General features: G+C 49.9%; 9 protein-coding genes across 9 annotated transcripts; 5 read left to right on the top strand and 4 right to left on the bottom strand.

The window, feature by feature from the left end:
- The first annotated feature begins 2,180 nt into the window (after positions 1–2,180).
- On the top strand, positions 2,181–3,021 carry LOC117890133 (serine protease 1). The gene has a single exon (XM_034794820.1). The coding sequence runs from the start codon at positions 2,196–2,198 to the stop codon at positions 3,003–3,005; it is 810 nt and encodes a 269-aa protein (XP_034650711.1). The 5' UTR covers positions 2,181–2,195; the 3' UTR covers positions 3,006–3,021.
- A 771-nt stretch (positions 3,022–3,792) lies between these two features.
- Positions 3,793–5,273, bottom strand: LOC117890905 (phenoloxidase-activating factor 2). Its single transcript, XM_034796004.1, has 2 exons — positions 4,775–5,273; positions 3,793–4,712 (listed from the first exon to the last, which is right to left on the bottom strand). Exons 1-2 carry the CDS (start codon positions 5,264–5,266, stop codon positions 3,834–3,836), a joined length of 1,371 nt encoding a protein of 456 aa, XP_034651895.1. The 5' UTR covers positions 5,267–5,273; the 3' UTR covers positions 3,793–3,833.
- An 824-nt stretch (positions 5,274–6,097) lies between these two features.
- LOC117890904 (phenoloxidase-activating factor 2) lies at positions 6,098–7,596 on the top strand. Its single transcript, XM_034796003.1, has 2 exons — positions 6,098–6,616; positions 6,669–7,596. Exons 1-2 carry the CDS (start codon positions 6,113–6,115, stop codon positions 7,542–7,544), a joined length of 1,380 nt encoding a protein of 459 aa, XP_034651894.1. The 5' UTR covers positions 6,098–6,112; the 3' UTR covers positions 7,545–7,596.
- A 1,950-nt stretch (positions 7,597–9,546) lies between these two features.
- On the bottom strand, positions 9,547–10,588 carry LOC117890332 (CTD nuclear envelope phosphatase 1). The gene has a single exon (XM_034795123.1). The coding sequence runs from the start codon at positions 10,534–10,536 to the stop codon at positions 9,706–9,708; it is 831 nt and encodes a 276-aa protein (XP_034651014.1). The 5' UTR covers positions 10,537–10,588; the 3' UTR covers positions 9,547–9,705.
- Positions 10,589–10,685: 97 nt separating this feature from the next.
- Positions 10,686–13,184, top strand: LOC117891609 (mitochondrial sodium/calcium exchanger protein). The gene is made up of 7 exons (XM_034797142.1): positions 10,686–11,006; positions 11,066–11,391; positions 11,451–11,525; positions 11,591–12,094; positions 12,152–12,300; positions 12,351–12,585; positions 12,639–13,184. Exons 1-7 carry the CDS (start codon positions 10,711–10,713, stop codon positions 12,932–12,934), a joined length of 1,881 nt encoding a protein of 626 aa, XP_034653033.1. The 5' UTR covers positions 10,686–10,710; the 3' UTR covers positions 12,935–13,184.
- Positions 13,185–16,048: 2,864 nt separating this feature from the next.
- LOC117891035 (mitochondrial sodium/calcium exchanger protein) lies at positions 16,049–18,423 on the bottom strand. The gene is made up of 8 exons (XM_034796202.1): positions 18,263–18,423; positions 17,987–18,207; positions 17,606–17,931; positions 17,458–17,532; positions 16,915–17,403; positions 16,715–16,854; positions 16,424–16,658; positions 16,049–16,357 (listed from the first exon to the last, which is right to left on the bottom strand). Exons 1-8 carry the CDS (start codon positions 18,329–18,331, stop codon positions 16,074–16,076), a joined length of 1,839 nt encoding a protein of 612 aa, XP_034652093.1. The 5' UTR covers positions 18,332–18,423; the 3' UTR covers positions 16,049–16,073.
- Positions 18,424–18,760: 337 nt separating this feature from the next.
- Positions 18,761–19,397, top strand: LOC117891036 (peptidoglycan-recognition protein SC1a). The gene has a single exon (XM_034796203.1). It carries the CDS (start codon positions 18,801–18,803, stop codon positions 19,356–19,358), a length of 558 nt encoding a protein of 185 aa, XP_034652094.1. The 5' UTR covers positions 18,761–18,800; the 3' UTR covers positions 19,359–19,397.
- A 14-nt stretch (positions 19,398–19,411) lies between these two features.
- Positions 19,412–21,785, bottom strand: LOC117891034 (mitochondrial sodium/calcium exchanger protein-like). The gene is made up of 8 exons (XM_034796201.1): positions 21,653–21,785; positions 21,373–21,593; positions 20,991–21,316; positions 20,856–20,930; positions 20,284–20,802; positions 20,082–20,221; positions 19,786–20,020; positions 19,412–19,725 (listed from the first exon to the last, which is right to left on the bottom strand). Exons 1-8 carry the CDS (start codon positions 21,716–21,718, stop codon positions 19,442–19,444), a joined length of 1,866 nt encoding a protein of 621 aa, XP_034652092.1. The 5' UTR covers positions 21,719–21,785; the 3' UTR covers positions 19,412–19,441.
- A 274-nt stretch (positions 21,786–22,059) lies between these two features.
- On the top strand, positions 22,060–24,598 carry LOC117892669 (mitochondrial sodium/calcium exchanger protein-like). The gene is given in 7 exon segments (XM_034799058.1): positions 22,060–22,113; positions 22,170–22,390; positions 22,453–22,778; positions 22,836–23,047; positions 23,050–23,703; positions 23,768–24,002; positions 24,060–24,598. Coding segments are annotated over 7 exon segments (1,983 nt in total). The 3' UTR covers positions 24,341–24,598.
- The last annotated feature ends 7 nt before the right edge of the window (positions 24,599–24,605 follow it).

Here is a 24,605-nt window from a genome sequence, read left to right on the forward strand (position 1 = left end):
CACCTGCTATGAGAATTGGTTGAATGAAATGTTTTTCCAGGGATGTTGTCGACATTTTTATGGCTGCCACGTTCAGGTAGGTTGCTGCTTATTGCCTCATCCCTTGCTGCAGCTGCCGCTGCCGCTGCCTCAGCCACTTGGCTGCCCAATTAAAAGTTTTAGCACATTTTCACTTGAAATTAATTGTCGGTAAACGTAATTCATGTCCAAGACAAGGCACAGGGAAGCTCAGGGAGCCAGAGCCCACAGCCCACAGCTGGGAACAACCAACAAGCAACAAAAGCAACAGAAAGGGGCAACAGGAGGATCCAAGGACCTGCAAATGTTGCCAAATGCATCAGGCCCCAAACGAAAGAGAGGGCTAGAGCATAGACAGAGAGAACAAGCATTTGGGGTCTGTGCCACTTTGTTGCATTCTCTGTTGCACTTCTGCCCCCTGGCCTGAATAATACATATCCCAAATAAACTTCTTGTCTGCCCGATTATGTGAGGGGGAACGTCCTGTCCCATCATTACCTTTCTGTTAATGGCAGCGTATTCTACATTATTTTTAGCATTCCAGCCGAACAATAGGAAAAACATCATTAAACGGCAAAGACACAAATCATTTCGGGGCATGGGCGATGTGTGGTCGATGGGGTTTTGTGGCCAATGCCATAAATAACGCCGAGTGGCTAAAACAAAATGAGAATTTTTCAATTAAACTAAAGGCCACACCCGATAGCGAGCCAATGTCATTAGCAGGTCCACAGGTAAGGGGCAAGAAGGAGCAATCGAGAGCAGGAGCAGAGGCAATTGGAGCAGCACATAAATTAAAATCGAAGCCCAGCTCTGGGCTGGCGTTTAATGGCGATCCGTGGCAGGGGAAACGTGCTAGAGGAAAGTGTTTGAATAATGCCAGAAATTGCATTTGGTTGCTGGGAATTGGCACTGGTTATGGCCATCCCATACCATCCCTGGCAATACCTCAGCTAATTGACAATTCAAAATGTTTTGAGGCGGACAGGAGAGGGGGGGGGGGGAGCCCAGGCAGCTGGGGCATACATACATCTGGCTGGCTGGTCATAAAGTTAATAAGCAATTTGCATAACAAATTGTCTAAAACGCTGACAACATGTCGCACGGAATTGCCAAATGCGAACGAGCCATGCCCAATGGCCATGTGATAGGTGGGCACATGGGGCGCATACCTAATTTGTCGCGCAGTGCATTGCGTATACGCAGTGTTGGACGGGAAATGGGACACAGGCATGCATTTAATTGTTTCAAAGAGGACGACAGTCTGCACACAGACTGGACCTTTTTCCGTTTCGGATTTTCGCAAAATGTTCATGTTCGTAATTTATTCTCGGGCTGTTAATTAGCGTGACAACGATGAGTGTGTAGTGAGTGCCCGAGGGGAGCGTGGGGGGTTGCATGAAATTGCAGAACTGACTGAGGCTGAATAATCTAAACGATCATTCTCGGAGCTCTCGGATCAACATGGTTATGCCATGACGCTTCCCTACTCTCTCTCTGCAATTAGCCAGTGCCTGTGTGTGCGTGTGCAACATTAGTGGTTTGCCTTTTTTTTTTACACATACACACACAAATGACTAGCTCGTAGGCTGGACTGCCATTTGCAGCTGTTTCCATTTCCGTTGGACATGCAACTGCCCGACAGTCAGCTCCCATTTCCTCTCTACATAATGCATGCGAGAGACAGAGCTTTGCCTCAAAGTATGCTACACAATGCAAGCACACACGCACACACAACATACACACCCACTTGGTAATACAATCACTCAAACACACAGAGATACATCCATCCATCTGCTGCATTTTGCATTTTGCATTATGCTTCATTGTAATTAAATGATAATCAATTTGGCAAATATTTGATTTGAGCTAGAATGGTAAATGGAAATGGAAACTCAACGCATTCAGCATATGGCAGAGATTTGGTTAGCAGACAAATAGATTCAAATGGACATCTAAGGGCTAAGACTCCTGATTGATGTTCCCTGGGGGGCAGCCGTATATCCGTCAGGTGGAGCAGCCGGAAACCCGCATTGATAACTTATCAAAATAAATATATTTAAAATTATGAGTGTAATTAACCATAGGCGAAACTTTCCGCACAGATTAGAAGGAACCCAAAAACCCCTATAAAAGCGGCGGGGGAACAGCTGCTGGACATTAGTTGATCGATCAACATGAAGCGGTTTGTATTTCTTTCCTGCATTTTGGCTGTGGCCAGTGCCGTGCCCACCGAGGTGTCCCACCCCGTGCCTGTTAGGGACATGCCAAGTGCGGCAAAGATCGAGGGACGCATCACCAACGGCTATCCGGCATACGAGGGCAAGGTGCCGTACATTGTGGGGCTGAGCTTCAACGACAACTACTGGTGCGGTGGCTCCATCATTGGCCACAACTGGATCCTCACCGCCGCCCACTGCACGCGGGAGGCCAACCATGTGCTGATCTACTACGGCGCCAGCTTCCGGCACGAGGCACAGTTCACCCACTGGGTGAGCCGCGACGACATGATCACGCATCCCGACTTCAACGACTTCCTGAACAACGACATTGCCCTCATTCGCACTCCGCACGTGGACTTCTGGTCGCTGGTGAACCGCGTGGAGCTGCCCAGCTTCAATGATCGATACAACAGCTTCGCCGGCTGGTGGGCGGTGGCCTCCGGCTGGGGCCACACCTCCAATGACAGCGGCATGTCCGCCTACCTCAACTGCGTCGATGTGCAGCTGATGGACAACAACGACTGCCGCAACGTCTACGGCGGCAGCTACATCACCGACAACACCATCTGCATCCAGACCCACGGCGCCCAGTCCACCTGCAACGGTGACTCCGGCGGTCCCCTGGTCCTGCACGAGGGCAATCGCATCGTGGGCATCACCTCCTTTGGCCACTGGGCTGGATGCACGGCCGGGGAGCCAGCAGGCTTTACCCGCGTCACCGGCTACCTCGAATGGATCCGCGACCACACTGGAATTTCCTACTAATAAATAAATAAATCATCATATTGATTGACAGCAGCAGCAATAGTCCTTCCACATTCTGTTTTGATTGCTTGAAACTCATTTAGATCCCCAAGCAGACGGCTAGCGATAAGAGAGGGCCATAAATGGCAGGCGATAAGAAAGTTGTGAATGAAAAAGGTAAACACACACGATAACACTCAGCAGATGATGATAGAAATGCGACTCCACTGCACTCCACATGCACTCGCTGAATTAATCGAACAAAATCAATACAAAGTGCGAGTTGCATGAAAATTGGCAATAAATATTCGCAGCAGAAATGAACAAAACAAAACAATGGAAAATGCACAAACCATTTACTTGAGAAATGAGTTTTTAGCTCCACAGCAATCTACAGGCAAAGCCATAGAAGGAAAAGTCGCGGAGCCAGGACATGGCGTGTGCAGCGCCAGAAAAATCAATTCGCCGGAGTGTAATTTCTGAATTTAGTGCCCTGCCTCCAACATGCTTTCGAGATGCTGCTGTAGTTTCGCCTTCTGCCTTCCTTCTTCTTAGGTTCATGTAAGAAACAGAGAGGAAAAAGTCAGGGGGTTCTACAATATGCGAGTCTATGAGCTGTAGCTCCAATATTGCTGGCTGCCTACGGCCATTGTTCTACTTATTCTCTCACTTAAGCACCTAAAATTGGCACAAATAAATAAGAGACTCACTTGTAACCTAAGATACATTTTCATACGCACATAAATGGCTTCAGAGCTTCTTCCCTGATGGCGGATGCCGAGAGCCAGAGAGCGGACCTTTCATTTCATTCAATTTCTTTATTTTGAGTCCAGATAGAAGAGTTCCCTCTCACGGCCCAGCTACCTGTAGGCCGAGAGCTTTGATTTGCTCATCGATCCATGGACGCAGATAGGGCACATTGGCATAAACTGACGGAATGTCCGCCTCGGCGCACTCGATGCCCCAGGAGACGATGCCGGCCAGCTGGTAGCGATCCGTCTGGCCGGGCAGCGTGCAGAAGAGCGGCGAACCGCCGTCGCCCTTGCAGGTGTCCTTGCCCTCGACGCCGCCGGCACAGAGGAAGCTCGGCCGGAGACGGAAGCGCTGCTCCAGTCGGGTGTTGCGCAGCATGGCCTGGCACTCGTCGTGCTCCACCAGCGGCAGATCGATGCGCTTGAGCACCCTCTCCAGCTTGTCGCTGTTGGGCTCCTTGGCGCCCCAGCCGGTGGCAAAGCAGGTGGCCGACAGCAGATCGTCCACGACCTGGGGCGTCTCCGGGGGCGGCAGGCAGAGGGGCTGGATGTGTGGCGCCAGCTGAATGGGCTCGTCTAGGACCAGCAGGGCAATGTCGTTGAAAAGGGCCTCCGGATCGAAGTCCGGATGCATGATGATCTGCTTGATGCGCCGCCCCTGATGCTCGTACGGCTCGTCCAGACTGTTCAGATCCCAGTCGCCCGCCCGGGCCATCAGAGTGTCCACCGTCTCGTTGATGATGTTGTGGGAGCTGGTGAGGACCAGCTGGGGATGGACGAGCGTGCCACCGCAGAGATACTGCTGGCGACCCGTGAAGATGGCCACCATCCAGGGGAACTGGCCGAAGATGGACACGTCCTCCGTGTAGTTGAACGTGTCCCTGTCGGGTATGAGGCCCTGCGGGTTGCTCCAGCCACAGCTCTTGTACTTGAATCCGTTCAGCTTCACCACATACGGACTCTGGCTGGCCTCCACCTGTAACCCGAAGGGAAGTTCGTTAGCGAATTGCTCAGTGGGAAAAGGGAGAAAGAGTTCACCTTCTGGTCCACCGCACAGCAGCGGTGCAGGGACCGACTGCACTGTCCCACGCCGATCCTGGGATTGATGATGTTGCGTCCATCGTCGATGATGATGTTGTCGCGGCACAGTTTCCGCGGCACGCACTCCATGTTCATGCCGCAGCTCTCGTTGGGCTCCGGCTCCAGCACTTTGCCGTTCCTGTCCCTGATCGCAGACACCGCAGGTCTCCGGCCTGCCCTCAGCTGCCGAACTGTCCCTGCTGCCATCGTGGCATTCCAGCTCTCCAGCTGAGCGCGCTCGCAGCACATTTTGCCCGTGCCGCAAAAGCGGGCAATGCGTGGTCCGATTCCCTTTCTACCCGAGTCGTCCGTCTCCGTGCAGTGGGCCACCGTGGTGCAGAGCTCGTCATCACGGCACATGGACGACGGCACATCTTGTGCGTTTGCCAACAGGACAAGAGCTGCCATGGCCAGAGAGATCCAGCGGCAGCTGCACATTCTTCCGCTCATCGTGGCAGGGAGCTCGAACTGCAACGAATAATGATCAGAGTCGACTTCAGCTGGCAGATAACACATCACTTCTGTTCGAGAGGTTATCAGTAATCAATCACTTCAGGCAAACAATTATAGATCGATCGGTACACACACAAACACACACACGAACGTCTTCAGTTTCATTGGAATTGATTTATCGCCAGCTTTATGGGCGAACATTATTATACTATGTGCTATTTGTGTATCCGGAAATCGATGCACTTTTGCATACTTACATATGAATATGTATACTATATATATGGGCGAATATATATAGCTGAATGTGCGGCAGAACTCAGATCAAATCTTGTTGCTGATCGCTAGCAAAAAGTCAACTGAAATATTTGAGCTAAGCGTTAGACAATTTATAAGTAGAACCGGCTTGAACCGACGAGTATACAAAGAGAGATACAGAGAAACATAGAGAGAGAGAGAGTCTAGAGCCGATTAAACTCGTGAGATGGGAGGAGCTCCACTTTGTCTGGCAGTCAGTTTCGAGTCAGTATCAGTTCGTTGAGCCCATAAGATCGTCGCTTGTGCCGTCTCACAATTTAGTCGTACTCGCGCCGTGCCTTCAAAACGATCTTAACTCGATCCGAATTGCGCATTGAACTGATTTATTATACAATACATACAGGAAAAGGAAAGGTGTGCGAGAGTGGGGAAATTCCAATTTCTCATAATCTGTGACTAATTTTGGGCAAGCTCCCACGGCGTGGAGGGTCACACACGGCGTATAAGCAATGAATGAATTTCTGTGACTGGTTTTCCCCACTACAGCCTTTCTCTGTGTCTCTCTCTGTGTCTCTCTTGCAGATCGCGATGCGTGCTGAGCTGTGTGTGGTGCTTCTCTCTCTGTTCTCTTGCTGGGCGGAGCGCAGCTGTTCCGATCTCGAGATTTGCATCGCCAAAAAGCTCTGCGACCAGACAGATGACTCCGGCCGTGGCCTGATCGGTACTCGCATTCTGGACCGCAGCTGTGGCCGGGGTTTGGTTTGCTGCGAGAAGTTGCAGCTGGAGAACTTTTATGCAGCGGAGGCCGACATCGAGTACCGCAGCCAGCGGAGAGGAAATCCCTGGGTGGGGACAACGGCAGCAACGACCACAGAGATTGCTGTAGCAAAACACAATGAGCCACAGCCAGAGCCAGAGTCGGATCCGGAAGACTACAAGAGCTGTGGCGAGCAAAAGCTGTGCGTGCCTCGGCACTTGTGCACCACGGGGACCGTGAACCAGGATGGACGCTACGTGATCAAACCGCGGATCAATGAGGGGAGCAACTTTGGCTGTCGTTCGGTTGAGATTTGCTGTCCCACAAGCGAACAGGTGAGAGATGTGTGCAGTGGGAGGATCTGCCCTGACATCTTCCCATTCGCAGATCGAGGAGGGCCAGAGTCGTACGCAGCAGAAGCTGAAGGAGTTCGAGTACAGGGGCTGCGGGTACAGCAATCCCAAGGGCCTGTACTACAAGCTGGATGGCTACAACGACAGCGAGTCCACCTTTGCCGAGTTCCCCTGGATGGTGGCCCTGATGGACATGGAGGGCAACTATATCTGCGGCGGCTCACTGATCCATCCGCAGATGGTGCTGACCAGCGCCCACAATGTGGCCAACCATAGCGAGGACTCGCTGCTGGCCCGCGCCGGCGACTGGGACCTGAACAGCCAGCGGGAGCCGCACCCCTACCAGATGCGTCGCATTGGCCAGCTGCATCGCCACGAGGAATACAACAAGCTGAACTTCTACAACGACATGGCTCTGCTTATACTGGAGCGGCCCTTCAAGCTTGCCCCCCACATCCAGCCCATCTGCCTGCCGTCCGCGGAGACATCGAGGGTGCAGGAGGACATGCGGCGTGCCCAATGCCTGGCCACTGGCTGGGGCCACACCAACAGTTCGGCCAAGAGCATGGAGCACCTGCTGAAGCGCATCGAGCTGCCTGTGGTGGAGCACGAGGACTGTCAGCGCCTGCTGCGCCGCACGATTCTGGGCCGACGCTTCCGCCTCCACGACAGCTTCCTCTGTGCCGGCGGCGTCGAGGGCAAGGACACCTGCAAGGGCGACGGCGGTTCGCCGCTCTTCTGCACGCTGCCCGGCCAGACGGATCGCTACCAGCTGGCCGGCATCGTCTCCTGGGGCATCGAGTGCGCCGAGAAGGACTTTCCAGCGGCCTACACGAATGTCGCCCACCTGCGGGACTGGATCAACGAAACTGTAGTCCAAGCGGGCTTCTCGCTGAATGACCTTGCCTAGGGGATAACCAATCAATAATTAGGGATAATAAAGTGTCTTTCATTCAGTTAAATCCACGCTTGGGGCATTTATTTCGCTGCCACTTGCAGTGAAGATAATTTATTGTCTAATTTTCAATGGCACTGCAATGGCAATCCATCCCTCGGCCCATTTTCCATTCTCAGCCAACGGCAATCGTCGCTGTCGGGAGTGTTAAAGCCGAATTGACTGGCTGCCGGCTGCAGTGCAAAAAGGGGAAATGGAGAAAATGAAAATTTATGGCGGAACAGGTGAAAGTTCTTCGTGCCAGTTCCACTTAACCCATTCAATGCAAGATTTATGTGCAGCTTAAGCCGACGATTTCGATTCCGATTCCGATTCCCACTCCAGAGTGGGGTTTGCTGTGTGGCTTAGGTTGAAATTTGGAAGCTGAACGAATTCACTTACTCGCCAGCGTCTTTCTGCCACCTCCCCATTCCAGCCATGCCAACCATTTGCATTGTTAATTGGCTTTGGTTGTGGTTCGAAAAACCACAAGAAGCAATCAACTGCCAAAATGCCTTCTCCTCTGACACCGCCATCCCCTGCTGACTGTGAACTCAAGGACTCGTGCCCAGGGAGGACTCTTGCTAGTGCGTCTCTTAGTACTCCATTCTGTTGCCGTTTGTGTATTTTGACAGTGGCGAAAAACCACAGAGATTCATTTGAAATGCAGAAACCTAATTTGCGAATCGCTTTTTCTCGACTTTGTACAATTTCTCGACAAGTAAGCAAATTTACTCCAGACAAACAGAAAACGGGAAACACGGCAACATCTCATAATGATAATTAATCCCCCAGGATGAGTTCCACAGCCGTAAAATGGAAAGGGAAACACTCGGAGTCTGCTGAAACAAGCCTGGAAAAACCCTGGGAAAGTGCAACAAAAACCCTTTACGTTTCGCTTTTTCGATTTTTAAAGCATACTTCCGACTGATGCTAGGGGAAATTTACACTAGGCCAAGCATAAATGCAGATATCAGTAGCTAACTGACTCACTGACTGGTTGACTGATTGCTCATACGCACCGTTGACTGCCACTGCCACTGCCACTGGCAGGGATCCTGCACCGTCTCCTGCCACTGCCCCTGCCACTGTCCCTGCCAAGCTATCTGCTGGAATTCAATAACCATTCCTGCCTTTCCATGGCATATTTTGTGTGTTTTTTGTTGTTTGGATTGTCTCTGCTAGGCGAAACATTTTATGGCGCTACAAATCAAAATTTGTTGAGCCCCTCGCTACGTCCCATAAATCAGAATGTCCCGCCTGCACCGTACATGAATCTCTTTGATCCTAAAAATACGGCGAGGCCAACGTAAAAATGCAATTATTGTTCATATTTCCATGCATGAAAACGATTTGACAATTTGCCGGCAAGAAATTTTATTATCTAAACATTTTTGGTCAGGCCAAAATAATTTCCACTCAAACTCCCCTGCCGTGTGCACCGTGTGCGCAATAATTAAGAATTCAATTTAAAGTTTTGAAACTTTTAGCGTTGACTAAGGGACGGGCGACGGGCGACAGGCGAGTGGTGTAGGGAGGGACTGTGGCAGGCATCGCATCAGGTGGCTCAGTGCTGCGGCATTCTCTGTGGCGGTGTAAAGTCAAAAAGCCGCAACATCATTACGCTTTTGCATTTGCATGCTGCTGGCAGGCCACAAACTTTAGCTCGCACACAACCAAGCAAAAACAAGCAAGAACAAGGAAAAAGCAGCAGGAAAATGCTGGACTACTAGATACCCCACAATCGTGGAGTGTTCTCTGCTTTCTGTCTAGATTTTACACACATAAAACAGATATAATAAAGATTAAACATTACCCGTGGACGTGTGCGTGTTCGTGTGCGTGGTACGTGGCATGCCAAGAGTCAACCCCACATGCCGTTCGCCGAGCAATAAAATGCATTTGTGCAGAGGCACCCCAGATGCTGTTGCTGTCGCTGATTGTTGTGTTGTTGCTGCTTGCAAAGGTTCTGTGCAGATTAAAGAGGGAATGAAAATGCATTTGATTAGCAGCACAATAGACAGACGTTTTAATTATAACATTCACAAATATTTGTGGTGCGGCACAAAGCATTTATGATTCAAATTTGGTTCGGAATTGGAACTCTCGACAGGCTTGTGGTTCGACCTGAGATCTGTCAATTTACACGACGACGCAGAACCGAGCGGACATCCTTGGTGAAGCGCAGGGCATCGAGGAAGGGCAGCAGCTTCAACAGTTCCGTGTCGCTGGGATCGTAGATGAACGACTTGATGGGGATGGCGTTGTGGGGAAAGTCCTTGTAGGCATTGGGCGTGTTGTCAATGATGAAGGTTCTCCTCATATCCCGATTGACCAGCGCCAGGTCCTTGCTCACAATGGAGGTGTGGGAGCGGCAGTGCTGCCGGAAGAAGCGCCGCTGCAGTATGCCCCGTCCGGCGTCCAGTAGGTCCACCACCCGCGTGGCATACGCCTCCACACTGGCCGTATAGATGGCCAGGTCATACCACTTGGACACATGGTCGAGAAACAGGTCGACATGCGGCCGCTTGTACACCCGGAACAGAATCGGCTCAGTGCCATCGATCAGCAGGAGCAGCTTGTAGTCGGGCACTGCGTTGGCCGGCACTTGGCTGCCGCCCACATCCTCATTGGTCTCCGGATCAATGTAGCTCGAGTGGAGCAGCGTCTCGTCCAGATCCAGCACCAAAGTCTTTCGCGGCACTCGTTCCAGCTGCAATGCGCAGACATCTGACGGCGGCGCCTCCTTGTACGTAATGTATCGAGACGGTCGAAAGAACTCCAGGGTCGTGGCCACCACAAACGCCATCAGTCGCCGAAGAGCGCTGTACAGCTCGTCTCGGAACGAAAGGAGCATCGAGGAGGGAGGTAATGCAGGCAGCACGTCCAGGTTGGCAGCCGGCGAGCTCCGTTGATTGTTGTTTATAGCCAAGACCAACGACGACTGTGGCGGCTCCAGACTGATCATTTTGGTACCAAAATATGTTGACTTTTCGTTCACTTTTATTACATTGCTACCTGGATGGATTCGTTTAGGTCTTACTTGTTGTTTTGTGCTGCTCGGAAAACGAATAAATAAAAGTGTCAGATCACTTTCCACTAACTTTCACTTTGGAACATTGTTTTACACTTTACACTCACAATGTCCGATCAGCTGGATGGGGGCGAGCAGGAGCCGAATGCCATGGACCGGGAGTTTGACGAGTTCTGGGACAAGGTCAGCTGCTACGTTGTGGCCAACTTCCCGTATGACGAGAGATGCGACTTTGTGCTGAATGCCACGAATTGCATAACCGAGACCATCTTTGTGCCCTACATGCGGATGCTGGCGTGCGATCTGAAGTGCCGCAACCAATTCCAGGAGCTCGTCTACCTCACACTGTTTGTGGCCTTCTGCCTGCAGCTGCTGATGTGCCTCACCCATGTGGTGGATATGTAGTAAGTGAGAGGACATGCCACACTCGATACTCGATACACTAAACTATCTCCACCTTTAGCTACAGTCCGGCGCTGAAGGTCATCTCACAGATGTTGCATATGAACGAGCACTTGGCGGGCGTCACGCTGCTGGCATTTGCCAACACCTCACCCGATCTGGCTGCCAATTTGGCGGCCATCAAGGAGGAAGTGCCCGTGTTTGCCAACTCCCTGGCCATGGCGCTGTTTGTGTCGATGTTCACCGGTGGAATGATCTGCTACATCAGTCCCTTCAAGATGAACACCCACGGAACGGTGCGCGATATTCTGTTCTTTATTCTGGGAGTGGCCCTGCTGGAGTACGTAATGGTCTCCCACGGTGCGGTGACCATGAACGAATGTTTTCGTACGTCTTGCTAGGATACTCTTTCTCATTGTCTAATCGTTTCTCCTCTTTCATGGCAGTGCTGGTTATGGTCTACATATCCTACATTGTAGTAAACATCTTGGATGTTTATTTGATGCGCAAAGCCATGATTAGTGAGTGCCACAATCACAGCAGATGAACCGCTTATATTTTATTCTAATCTCCATTCTATTTGTAGCACTGGAACACCAAATGGCCGAGCTGCGGGATCAGCCATTGACGCTGGAGGTCAGAAGGAAGCTGGAAAAACTGCAGGAGCAATATTCAGAATATGCCGAAGATGCCACGGTCGAGATCTTGGAGAGGCCTGACAGCAAGGTGCGAGACTCGATTGTCCATCCCCTCAGCGATAAGCTCTCCTTCGCCACCAAGCGTGCCTCGCGGGTGCGCCTCAGCGTCAATCCTCAGGCCACACGGAATGTATTTTATAACCTCACAGCTGGCCGCAACCACGGACTGTTGATGGATTTCTTCAAGACACTGAATCCCATCGATGCCGAGGAGTGGCGGGAGAATAACATGTTTGGGCGTGCCTTCCAGCTGGCCATGGCGCCGGCAAAGTTTCTGTGCGCCGCCTACATACCCCTCGTGGACCATGAGATGGAGAAGCACGGCTGGAGCAAGCTGCTCAACTGCATCCACACATTCCTGAATCCGGCCATCACCATTGTCGTCTCCATGGGTGAGTGGTTGGTCCCTTGTGGAGAGAACTTTGTGCATTTTCCTCTCTTTCTTGCAGCGTTGCTCTCCTCCGACAAGAAGAAACTTTGGTACTGGGAGCTGGGCAACACATATATTTATGGGTTCTACTCCTGTGCCGTCACCGTGCCCGTGGCCCTTGCGGTATTTGTGCATTCCCGTAGCGATGTGCCGCCCGTCTACCACTGGGTGAGTGGCGGTAGTTCAGTGCCCAGTTGCTCTATCAAACTGTCTTTCAGCTGTACACGATCATGAACCTGACTGGCTCCACCTTCCTGATCTTTGTGTGTGCGTCGGAGATCGACAAGCTGCTGGGCGTGGTGGGCAACATCTTGAACATAGATGAGGACTTTATGGGCGTCACAGTCAACGCCATTACTCAGGCCTTGGGGGATCTGGTGGCCAACACGGCCATGGCCTATCAGGGCTACGAGAAGATGGCCTACGCGGCAGCCATCGGAGGACCCTTCTTCAGTGAGTTATGCCCTGTCCAGTCTGCAGTCTTCTTACACAGTCTTCCCCTTTAGATGTGCTGCTGGCCACGGGCGCTGTTATGTATGCGAAACTAAAAATTGGCATGGAGGTGACCATTCAGGAGCAGACGGGACAGTATGGAACCAATGCGTACATTTTCCTCAATCTTGGCCTCTTCGCCACGCTGCTGTGGACCTCAACTCTGGACTTCTTTGCCCGTCGCTCCATGGGTGTGTTCTCGATGGGCATCTACTTTCTGTTCCTGGTGTTTGCCACGCTAACGCATCAGAATGTCATTCACTCGTTTGCCGATGATCCGACCGTGGAGCCATCGCTTGATCTCGACTGACTGCATATCTATTGGATCACTCAAAGACTTGATAGAACTGCAGATTAAATGGCACACCCAGCTCTGTGTGTATGCCTTTTACCATGTAAATTGCTATGCAGACAATTGCTTGGCTGCTTGGCTGCTTGGCTGCCTGCCATCATCGGGACTAGTACTTAAGAGTTTGTTTCCATTTGGCAAGGGAAACCGAATAAATATCATAACGAAGCAGCTGCCCCCGAGCATGGGTAGTTCAATGTATAACTAATAAGTTTCCTGTTGAACGGAGGAGGTCCTTGCATATCCTTGCCCAGCGACAGGCGGAAGCATTTCCATTTCTTGGAAACGAAAGAAATGGCGCCGGATGTTGCCATTTTACTGATGTGCCATTCTATCTCAGTGGCCCACAGACCACCTCCCCCCACTGTTGTGGGTGGGGTTTGCCCTTGTTCTTGCTGGCTTTTCCTTAAATATGTATTTCAGTTTCCCTGCCATGCTAACAGGACCATTGAAGGGAAGTTACATTTACTGCCGACTGCAGAAACTCTTCAAAACTTGAAGCGGGCAGTCAACGGTAAAAGGCAGCCACATGCCACATGCGCCGTGTCCCACTCTTCACACCTCAGTGCAGCGATGAGAAATCGGTTAAGTCAAGCGTAAGTCTCCGCTAATTGCAACTTGGCAGGTCACAAGCCCATTCATGGCTGACAATTCATTAGCGGCACACAACAAACACACAGACAGGGGCACAAAGGACAGGGCGACACCACAGTGACCGCCAGGAATGGCCACAGCCGCAGACTATCTGGTGGATTGGAGTGGCAGCGTCCCTGGTATTAATTAGGGATTGCATAATTTACAGCTGTACAGTTGTAAGTGCAACTGTTGCTGCTGTTCCTGCAACTTCCGGTGGTGCAACCTGGCGTATACGCAACGTGCCAGCCAACTAATTGAGTTATAATGCTAAGCGGCAATTTATGGCGAGAAGCAGCAGCAACCAAGACCTTCTGCAGACATAAATCAGCACGCAATGCAGTGCCAGGATGGGGCTGGGGACGGGGGCTGGCCGCTCCCTTCGGGTTATTTAATATATCCCATAAATATGTTTCTGTCCAATATTCCCTTTCACCACCCCCGCCCTGCTCTCGGCCAGACATATTTTTCCCCCTTTCCGCCGGCAGACAACTGCAGCGCAAAGTTTCTCGGCGGAAATGGCAAACGGCAAACTGAAGCTTGTGAGATATTTTCGGTATTTCCTTGGTATCTTTTCCGTTTATTAAGAAAAATGATGAAGTTTCCCTCGCCACGCCATGGCACGCAACCCAACCCTCACCCTCTCCGTTGTTATGAATAGTTTGTTGTGGCAATGGGACCTGGACCCGCCTTCAAGAACTTTGCAAGTCTGCACAAAGCCTGCGAGAAGAAAACTATGAGAACCATTTGATCCAATTTGGAGTCCATGATGAAGCTAGAGAAATAACCAAGCTGCAACTCTCTATCAATTTTCCAATGCAGTTCAGTTTGTGGCTTTAAATGGAATATTTTCGACACTCGTAGTTTATTAAAAATTGGTTCAGGAAACACCCCCAGCTTAAAGAGAACAAAAGAGGAAAAGGAAGTCGTCTGGCTGAACGTAATTATTTCCATAATTTGCCAGTCTGCCGCGTCCTAATATATAGATGTAAGAATACAGACGGAACAACCAAGTTGACATTTAATAAATTGCATTCCAGTACGAATAGAAACCTGAATATCACCTGAATCGATGAATGATTTAATCACATTTTACGCACACGTGGGCTTTGCTCCACTACAAATCTATGATATTGTCAACAAAGTGCCATTCTGATAAGAAACCAAACATTCATTCATTTGGCGATAAGCAGTAGACATCCATTTGCCGAGATAAAACTAAGCAAAACTTGCGACTTGAAACTCGATCAGATGATCGCCTAAATAATGTAGCGCAAGAGAACGTAAGGGATTCCCTAGCTAAACCTTTTCCACTGATGGTCCGTCCAATCTGAATGGTTGCTTCGAGCACCCAACGGTCTGATCCATCAAAATCAATTTTTGGCTCATGAATAAGCAAGCAGCTGGCAATTGGAATGCGATTTGGCACTTGTGCATTAAATATTTGATGACTTCGCACCGAATCATGGCCAAAGACCTAGGCAACGGGATAGTCCTTGCTCCCTTCTTATTTTTTCACTTTCCACTGTCGGGGGATGGAGCAACTCAATGTGAGAGCGTGGAGGGAAATGCAAAACAATTTTGGTAACAAGCAAAATGCATCAAATCTCATGGACGTCATGGCTGGGCACGGGACGGAATTGGGGGACTCCTAGGGACAACTGGAGTGGCGAAAAGAGCAACCAAAGCTGTTGCAAAAACATGTCCCATTAAGTGCACGGATGGAGGGGACCGCCAGATAGACAGGCTGATGGACAGGCAGGCAGGCAGGCAGCCAGGCAGGAAGTCTGAGGGTCTTGAGTGCTTTTATTGCTGCCGGAACTCTCTGTGTTGCATTTGCCTTTGAAGCTGACGCTGATGCTGATGCTGATGCTGGAGATGGCTTCCGTATCGCTTCTTTTTGCCTCCACACAAGTACGAATGCGCGTAGAGTATGTGCCTCCCCTGCTTGGTTATGCAATTGTACTTAAATGTAATGGCCATGGCTACAGCTACAGTTGCAGCCGGAATAAGAGCCGGCATCAAGGGAAATTTACATGTTAGAGTCAATATTAATGCGGTGCAGATATGAACTGCGAAAGTTCCCCGCCCCCTGTATGACCTACTTCTCGCTTGGATCTATCTTTGGTTGCATCTTTGCAACCACTGGCTCGGCTCCTTAAACGCTGACAGGACACCAAGAGCACCCCATCCCGGACCAGCACTTGAACCCTAATTAACGCGACGCTTTCATCGTCGTTCCCTTCACTTTGCCTTCATTATGCAAAGCGCTTTTTTCTGAAATAGAGACGCTGCTGGTGGCAGGACAGAACTTGCCAGTGGTTGGTTGCTCCACTGAATTTCAATGGACTCTCTGTCGACTTTGTCCTTGGTATGCATTTCACTGGTTCGCTGCTTAATTATGATACTTCATTAGTTAAATTAGTCTGTGATTGGACTGGTGACAGTTGAGGCTCGTGGCACATCTCTACTTTGGATTGAAGTACTGATCCTTGGAGAACTCGTGCACAACGTCCCACTCCACACCGATGCAATAGATGATGAATATCACAAACATGAGCCACATGAAGATGCCCGCGGAGCGTCGGGCGTAGAAATTGAAGGTCATGCACCACCACAATGTGGCAAGGATGGTGATCATGAGGAATATGTAGCAATTATCACCGTGCTCGCCGTACAGCCAGAAAGCAGCACCAGCCGTGCGAACTTTTTCATTGAAGATAAACGAAGTGCCCATGGTAACAACAATGGCTGAAGGGAAGGGGAAATGGAAAATGGCAAATGGAATCTCTATAATGCATTCGGGTGGATACTCACCAAAGACTGGACCACCTATAATAGCGGCAAAGGCCATTTTCTCGTAGCCCTGAAGGGCCAGGTTGGAGTTGGCTATAATGTCCGCCATTGCATTGGCCACCGAGCCAAAGGTGATGGCCATAAAGTTGCCCGATAGATTAAAGACAATGCCCACAATGGAAGTCAGCACCTCCATTTCGCTGGCACACACCCAGATGATAACGATGGAGCTGATGAAACTGAATGCGATAAACATCTAGGGGAAGAGCGAATAAATGGAAGATGTGGTTCAGAGTGGATGGCAGTTCTTACGATATGATAGACCGGCGGCACATCTGTGCGACTGTGAAGGAGGACAAATGTGGCCAGAGGCACTGTCACGCAGGGGGACCACTTTGAGATGCTCAAATCGGGTATTATGTACCAGGCGTAGTACAAACTGCTGGCCGACGCTAAGGGCAAGAGGCAGTTAAGGTCATGATGATCCATTCAATGGTATGTGGGATGCCTACAATGCACCAGGGTGATCATGATGAAGGGATTTGTGATGATTTGCGTACAGTTGAGCAGCTTGCTCCAGCCGTGCTTGTCCTTCTCGTAGTCCACAACGGGCACAAATAGAATGAGGATAAAGTAGAGTGGACTTCGGGCGATCTGGATAATGCGCTGACACCAGCCAGCCAGCTGCCATTCCTCCCTGTCAATGGGATTCAGGGAGTCGAAAAATTCCGTGATGAGGAAAAGGTTCTTCGGATTTCGCTCATCGTGGAGAATTGTTCGGGTCTCTATGTGGTTCACGACTTCGGGACGAGTTCGCTGCTTTGGTGTGGTGAAGAAGTAGCCCTTCTCGAGTGTTTCAGACTGAGCTCGATTGAGTTGCTTGGTGTTGTTGATATTCAATTCGTCATCCCGTTCCAGTTGCTCCAGCAAACGCTTCTTCTCAGCCATCTCGCGTTGGCCATCAGGGGAAGCTTTCAATTCATCAACTTCCCTTCGAAGCTCTGCGTTGTTTAAACAAATAAAAATAATAAATCTGTAACCATTTCAGAGCTTACTTTTTATGGTGTAGCGCAGCAGCAGGAGATCCAGTATATTGATTATCAAATAGGTGAGATAAATGCAAACCAAAACTGATCCAAAAGGGGTAAGAGGATAATTAGCAAATGGGAACAGAAAATAAATTAATGTAGAGTATCAGCATACCAACAGACTCCATTACGGACACGTTTCCCTCACTGAATATTATCGAGCGGAGCATCACCAGGCTGAGCAGCAGGAACAGAAGATCTCGGATGGTGCTGGGACCGTTCATCTTGAAGGGCTTCAGGAAGCAGACCATGCCGCCACTTAGGAGTATGATGACGAGGGAATTTCCCACTGTTATCGTGAATATGGGTGCATCGGCTCGAATGGGCATAAGGTTGGCTATCAAATCGGGGCAAGTATTGCCAAATGCCAGGAGTGTAACGCCCGCCAGGTACTCGTTCATGTGCAGCTTCATCGAAATGATCTTCATGGCGGGAGCGAAGCTGCAGAATGGCATTGGGAATGAGAACATTCCTCGACAACTTCTTGCCAACTTACAACACATCAATGGTGAGAGTCATGAGCAGCAGAAAGGCAATCACCAGCAGGCAGAAGAGCACCATGATCGAAATCTCCGTAAACTTATCGGATATGTGGAAGGCGCAGTACATCATCTTGAAGTAGTTGAACAGATTGATGATCGTCTGACAGTCCAGCACCTGCCTGGCCATCATGCAACGTCGATCGTATGGCAGCTTCATCACCGTCAAGCAGCTCATCTGCTTTGAGGAGTGGGAATGGAAATTATGCCTAGAGGACTCTCCGATAACTTACGTTCTTCAGATACGAATAGAACTCATGGTCCAGGAATGTCCAGTTCAATTTATCAACGTGATCAACCATTGCCGAGACTCTCCTTATCCTTTGCTATGTGAATATTAAAACTATTTTCATACACAAGTCAAATGCGTTGAAGGGAATCGAACAAACACCTAAATAGAAATGTATTCCAAGGGAGTTCTTTAACCCAAAACACAGATATTTTAGGTATACATTTCCCTGGAGGAAAAGCAAAAATAGCAAAGTGATTGCCAGCCCAGATGTCTACGTCAGCGATTTGATAAGGAGCTGCCGCATAAATCAATATCAGAGGATTGTTTTCTACTCCTAGGTTCTTCCCCTAAGCATAACCTAATCATTCTCCTAATACGAATAATAGAGAGCAGACGACTAGTGGCATTGTAAATCAGTTTTGTATATACGCGTACAGTACCTCGATAAGATCCCACTCAAGTTCCAGTGGATCGATTCGGTATAAAAGCACCTCATCGGCAAAGGGCTTCTCCATCAGAACCCACAACCGTCCACAGTCATGGTGTCCAAAGTCGCTCTTCTTCTCGCCGTGCTGGTGTGCAGCCAGTACATGGCCCAAGGCGTCTATGTCATCTCCAAGGGAGAGTGGGGCGGCCGTGCTCCCAGCTGGACCGTAGCCCTGGGCAACTACCTCGGCTACGCCATCATCCATCACACCGCCGGCTCCTACTGCGAGACCCGGTCCGCCTGCGAGGCTGTCCTGCGCAGCGTCCAGAACTACCACATGGACGCCCTGGGCTGGCCCGATATCGGCTACAACTTCCTCATTGGAGGGGACGGCAATGTGTACGAGGGTCGTGGCTGGAACCGCATGGGGGCCCATGCCGCCGAGTGGAATCCCTACAGCATTGGCATCAGCTTCCTGGGCAACTTCAACTGGGACACCCTGGAGCCGAACATGATCGCCGCTGCCAAGAACCTGCTCAACGACGCCGTCAACCGTGGCCAGCTCAGCTCTGGATACATCCTCTACGGACATCGCCAGGTCAGCGCCACCGAGTGCCCCGGCACCCACATCTGGAACGAGATCCGCGGCTGGTCCCACTGGTCCGGCTAGAGGCTTACGAGTACATAAATAAACCAATCCGAGCACAAACAATGGCCACCATTTTTATTAGGGATAAATTGAGGATTAGAGAACTACTGGGGATCCCTTTGCAAGTCATCATTGAAGCCATGCACAAAGCCCCACTCCATGCCAGCGGTGTAGACGAAGAAGAGTAGAAAGATGAGCCAGAGGAAAATGCCAGCGGAGCGACGGATGAAGAAGTTGAAGGTTAAGCACCAGCACAATGTGCCGACAATGGTGATCATAATGAATATGTAGCAGTTCTCTCCGTGGTAGCCATACAGCGGTGACGCCTTTCCCACTTGTCTCACACTCTCATTATACCACAGGGACATGCCGATGCTCATTATGTTGTCTGCAAACAAAGGTCAGAAGTCAAATGTCACAGGGGTTAAGGCCAAGATCGCCAACTTACTGAGTAGTGGTCCACCGATTATGGCCGCAAAGACCATCTTCTCGTAGCCCTGGAGGGCGAGGGTGGCGTTTGCTATAATATCCGCGGCCGCAATCGTCAACGAGCCAAAGGTGATGGCCATAAAGTTTGAGGATATGTGGAAGACATTGGCCACCACAGAAGTCAGCACCTCGATTTCGCAGGTGCACACCCAGATGTTCACAATCGAAATTGTAAAGCTCAGACCGACAAAGATCTAGGGGCGGTAGGGAAGGTGTGGCATGTGTTTCACTATGTTTCTTTATGAAAGTTCTTACGATATGATAGAAGGGCGGCACATCGGTGCGACTGTGAACAAAGACGGCTATGGCCAGCGGCACTGTCAGCAGGAAGGACCACTTTGCGTGGGAAAATTGGAGGATGAGATACCAGCCGTTGTATTCGTCAACAATCAGTGCTGGAATAAGAGTATCATAAGGCATCATCTCAATCAATCTCCCCCTCACCATCAATGCCTACAGTGCACAAGGACCATGTAGAAGAACGGCGCCATAATGACCTGCATGCAGTTGAGCAACTTGCTCCAGCCGTGCTTCTCCTTCTCATAGTCCACATAGGGAATGAGCAGCAGCAGCAGGAACACCAGTGGAGACCCAATGATCAGATAGGAGCGCCAGCACCAGCCGGCCAGCTGCCATTCCTCCATATCGATGGGATTCAGGGAGCCAAGGAAGTCGCTGAAAAGATACAAGTTCTTCGGATTGCGTTCGTCATGTAGCATTTTTCCAGTGGCCGTAAAGTCAACACGCTCGTGATGATCCACCGACTTGGATGTGGTAAAGAAACTGACATTGACCCCGGCACCCCTTATCAAGCGACGTCTTTCCGCGAGCTTGCGGCGGAAGTTGGAAGTGTCCGTGATAATCATTTCGTCGTGAATTTTGAGTAAATATATTAAATGTCTTTTTTCTGCAATCTCTTGGTCCCGCTCTGCGCCAGGTGGCCTAGACAGCAGTTCGTGGAGTTCCCTACGAAGTTCTTGAGGATGCAAATTGTAAATCATTTTGTGGTCTAACAATCCTTTCACTTACTTCTAATGCCGTGGCGCAGAATCAAGAGATCGATTATATTGATGGACACATAGATCATGTAAATAGAAATCATCACTGGAATAAACAGGGTTCGAAGACTTGAGTGGAGTGCAACTGTGGGACAGGGAAACTCACCAACACTCTTGGCAATAGTCACCTTTCCGCCGTATAAAATGATGTATCGGGCCAGCTCCACAGAAAGCAGCAGAAACAGCAGGTCCCTGGTGGTGCTGGGACCGCTCAACTTGAATGGCTTCAGGAAGCAGATCATGCCGCCGCTTAGGAGTATGATGACCAGTGCATTGCCAACGACTATTGAGAATATCGCTGCATTGGCCCTGATGGGCGCCAGGTTGCCGATAATGTCGGGTATTGCATTGCCAAAGGACAAGAGGGTCACGCCCGTCAGATACTCATTCATGTGCAGCCACACCGAGACGATTTTCAAGGCAGGAGTAAAGCTATGAAAAGTGGAATGGCAGCATGGGAAATCAATGGCTCAGCGTCAGCGACTTACAACAATCGAATGCTCGATGACATCAGCTCCAGAAATGCGAGGCATATCAGAATGAAGAGAAGCACCACGCATATCTCGGTGAGTTTGTCGTGAATGTTGAACGAGCAGTACATCATGCGAAAGTAGTTGAAAATATTCATGATTTGTTCGCAGTGCTTCACTTCGGTGGCCATCATGCAACGCTTGCCATAAGGCAGTCGCATCATCGTCATGCAGCTCATCTGCAACAACAGGAGTTGAGTTTTGTGTGTGGGTTGCTGGTTGCAGTGGGAATACTTGCATCCGATAGATAGTGACTGAATTCGTAGGCAAGGCTAAAGTCACTTTTGTTTAAATTCTCAGCCATTGTGCAGATACTTTTTCTCTTTCTCTCTGAACATTGCCTGAACTACAATTGAGTTTCGATTTAGTTAACAGATGGAAACCGTACGGCCAACTTGGTGTGCTGAAAACTCGCAACTTTGTACCGAAGAAAGAGCCATAACTGATGTCCAGCAATCTGCCAATGAATAAATGCTCCTCTGGAGTTGCCACAGATCGTAGGTACTCGCAGAATGCATTGACAGGAAATGCACTAAGAGAAACAATCGATTGTTTGAGTACACATAAATCAGCCTTTTGTGTTTCAATCACTTTAAACCTTAAACTTCAATCCAATAATCTAACTCGTAATATACTCGCCTGGCCATGCACAGTGAAAATGACGATAATGAGACCTTCTATGCCATGAACTATCATCAGGTAAGTAATCTCCCACCATTGGTGCTCGCAGCTTAACAGACCAACTGACATCGCAGATGAGCTGCTTTGGCATAATGGACGTCGACTATGAGGATCGATGCATGTTGACCAGCAAGCTGGCCGAGTGTGACGCTCTCTCGACCATGGTCCATTATTTCGTTCTTCTGTACTGTGACCTGAGCATACAAAGCAAGTTGGCGGAGCTGTGCGCTCTGTTCTTTATCCTCGTGGTGATATTTGCTCTGATGGTCACTATTAGCATTATCGTCGAGAGTCAGTGAGTGATGATGGTCCGAGGGGGAGGCTTATCTGCTCATACCCAGTTGTATTTCCTACCAGTTTCAGTCCCATGCTGAAGATTATTTCGATGAAGATGGGCCTGAGTGAGTATGTGGCCGGCTCGATGCTGCTCGCCATTGGAAATTCCATGCCGGATGCACTGGCCAACATGTTGCCAGTGAGATCCGAGGCACCCATGTACTCCATTTCCATCAGCAATTCATTGGCCATCGTTCTGGTTGCCGGCGGAATGGTCTGGTATCTCAAACCCTTCAAGATGAGCCCCCACAGCACCCTGCGGGATCTCCTCGTTCTGATGCTGGCGTGTGAGACCCTGACTTTTGTATTGCTCAGGCACGAGCGCCTCTACGCCAGAGATGGTATCTGTAAGCAGCTCCAAGATCTCCCCTGAATTATCTCCCTAAGCGAAACCCTTTCAATAGATCTGATCTGTGGATACTGCGTTTATGTGCTGGTAAGCATTTCCGATCTGATCGTTGTGCGCAAGACCGTCAAATGTGAGTATTCACTTTGCGAGAGAGTCTTTGGATTGGTTTTTCTTGAGTCTGTTTGCTTTCAGCGCTGCGTTTACAGATTTCGGAAGCAAGTCTCAGTCCAGAATCTGAGGAACGCAATGCCCAGATAGGGCGGATGCGGAACACACTTTCCGAATTGGAGCAGGATCATCAGCTAAGTATTCACCGACACAGGGGCAGACGGCGAAGCTCCTCCTGGAGACTTTCCAGCGAGAGCGAAATTCCGCACTCTGCCAGGAGGTTTTCCTATGGATTCACCACACCCAGGCCAAAGCCGACAAATCCCGAAGTGGATTTTGAGGCAACTCGCACGATACTGCATTCGGATCAGAATTCGAGGAACCTGTTTCTGTTCGCAGATTTCTGGGAGACCGTGTTGCCCCTAGATCTGGAGAGATGGACTTTTTCCGGATGCTGCAGGCGCTTTCTGATGATATTGAAAGCACCTTTGGAGCTCTTCTGTACGATATTTCTGCCCATTGTGGACTACGAGAGGGACAAGCACGGCTGGAGCAAGTTGCTCAACTGCATTCAGATAATCACTTGCCCCGCTTTCATGATCATCCTGTTGGAGTGTAAGTGCAAGTACTCCAATACCAGTATTCCACTTGACCTTAGCCTGACCTTTGCCTTAGCGATTATTGTGAGCAAGTTCACTGGCTGGTTCATTCAAATGCAATTCACGTATGCCATGTGGAGTCTGTGCATCACAGTGCCCTTAGCTCTCTTTACATTTATGCATTCCCGAACCGATGTACCGCCCACGTACCATTTGGTGAGGCATTGAGCCATCCGTTCCCATTGAGCCTCCCATTAATCACTCTTCTCGTACTCCAAAGCTATTTCTTGCTCTGAATGCAGCCGGTTCGCTGCTAATAATGGCGATCTTTGCAGCCGAGCTCGAGTTCCTGTGCTGCATTGGGGGACTGATCCTGTACCTATCCGAGGCCTTCGTGGCCGTCACCTTCCGATCGCTGGCCGGTTCTATCTCGGATATGATTGTGGCCGTATCCCTGGCCATGGAGGGCTACGAACAGATGGCCTTGGGCGCCATCCTAGGTGCTCCCATATTCAGTAAGTCTCGATAAAGTCACGTGTCCACTGGCCTAATTTTCGCATCACAAAATCCAGATATAATGAGTGGCATGGGCCTGGCAATCCTGTTCCAGGAAACGGTCCGCCATGGCTCCACATTTTTCCTGTTTGGAAAGCTTGGCGAGAACTGTTACATCTTCTTCTATCTGGCCATCGTATCCATGTTGTGCTGGACCCTGACATTCAACTTCTTCGCTCGCCGCTCCGCTGGAGTATTCTCGTTTATTTTATATGCAGTTTTCATCATGTATTCCGCCTTCGTTGAGTGGAACGTCGTCCATGAGTTCAGCAAAGATAGTTACATTGATCCGAAATAAAATCCATTTATATTTCCTGCAAACACCAAACAAATTTCCAGCCAATGTGTCGCCCCATTTGATTTTACAAACCCCATTGGAGTGGCCGTTCTTGTAAATCAGAGGACTGTGACGAGGCTTGTTCCGAAAGGTTCTTCCCCCAACACGAATTAGTGATTAGTGACATTGTAAATCAGTTTTATATAGTACCTCGATAAGATCCCACTCAAGTTCCAGTGGATCGATTCGGTATAAAAGCACCTCATCGGCAAAGGGCTTCTCCATC

This window comes from Drosophila subobscura, chromosome E (assembly GCF_008121235.1).
Source record: "Drosophila subobscura isolate 14011-0131.10 chromosome E, UCBerk_Dsub_1.0, whole genome shotgun sequence".
NCBI classification, from domain to species: Eukaryota; Metazoa; Arthropoda; class Insecta; order Diptera; family Drosophilidae; genus Drosophila; species Drosophila subobscura.

Bases quoted from the DNA above. Each gene is read 5' to 3' on its own strand.
- LOC117890133 (XM_034794820.1), top strand. From the start codon at position 2,196: ATGAAGCGGTTTGTATTTCTTTCCTGCATTTTGGCTGTGGCCAGTGCC.
- LOC117890905 (XM_034796004.1), bottom strand. From the start codon at position 5,266: ATGAGCGGAAGAATGTGCAGCTGCCGCTGGATCTCTCTGGCCATGGCA. The intron at 4,713-4,774 runs GTGAACTCTTTC...TTCGGGTTACAG, and splicing joins GCTGTGCGGTGGACCAGAAG to GTGGAGGCCAGCCAGAGTCC.
- LOC117890904 (XM_034796003.1), top strand. From the start codon at position 6,113: ATGCGTGCTGAGCTGTGTGTGGTGCTTCTCTCTCTGTTCTCTTGCTGG. The intron at 6,617-6,668 runs GTGAGAGATGTG...TCCCATTCGCAG, and splicing joins GCTGTCCCACAAGCGAACAG to ATCGAGGAGGGCCAGAGTCG.
- LOC117890332 (XM_034795123.1), bottom strand. From the start codon at position 10,536: ATGATCAGTCTGGAGCCGCCACAGTCGTCGTTGGTCTTGGCTATAAAC.
- LOC117891609 (XM_034797142.1), top strand. From the start codon at position 10,711: ATGTCCGATCAGCTGGATGGGGGCGAGCAGGAGCCGAATGCCATGGAC. The intron at 11,007-11,065 runs GTAAGTGAGAGG...CTCCACCTTTAG, and splicing joins ACCCATGTGGTGGATATGTA to CTACAGTCCGGCGCTGAAGG. The intron at 11,526-11,590 runs GTGAGTGCCACA...TTCTATTTGTAG, and splicing joins GATGCGCAAAGCCATGATTA to CACTGGAACACCAAATGGCC.
- LOC117891035 (XM_034796202.1), bottom strand. From the start codon at position 18,331: ATGGTTGATCACGTTGATAAATTGAACTGGACATTCCTGGACCATGAG. The intron at 17,932-17,986 runs GTAAGTTGGCAA...GCCATTCTGCAG, and splicing joins ACTCTCACCATTGATGTGTT to CTTCGCTCCCGCCATGAAGA. The intron at 17,533-17,605 runs GTATGCTGATAC...CTTTTGGATCAG, and splicing joins GTCCGTAATGGAGTCTGTTG to TTTTGGTTTGCATTTATCTC.
- LOC117891036 (XM_034796203.1), top strand. From the start codon at position 18,801: ATGGTGTCCAAAGTCGCTCTTCTTCTCGCCGTGCTGGTGTGCAGCCAG.
- LOC117891034 (XM_034796201.1), bottom strand. From the start codon at position 21,718: ATGGCTGAGAATTTAAACAAAAGTGACTTTAGCCTTGCCTACGAATTC. The intron at 20,931-20,990 runs GTGAGTTTCCCT...TGTTTATTCCAG, and splicing joins GACTATTGCCAAGAGTGTTG to TGATGATTTCTATTTACATG. The intron at 20,222-20,283 runs GTAGGCATTGAT...CTCTTATTCCAG, and splicing joins CTACATGGTCCTTGTGCACT to CACTGATTGTTGACGAATAC.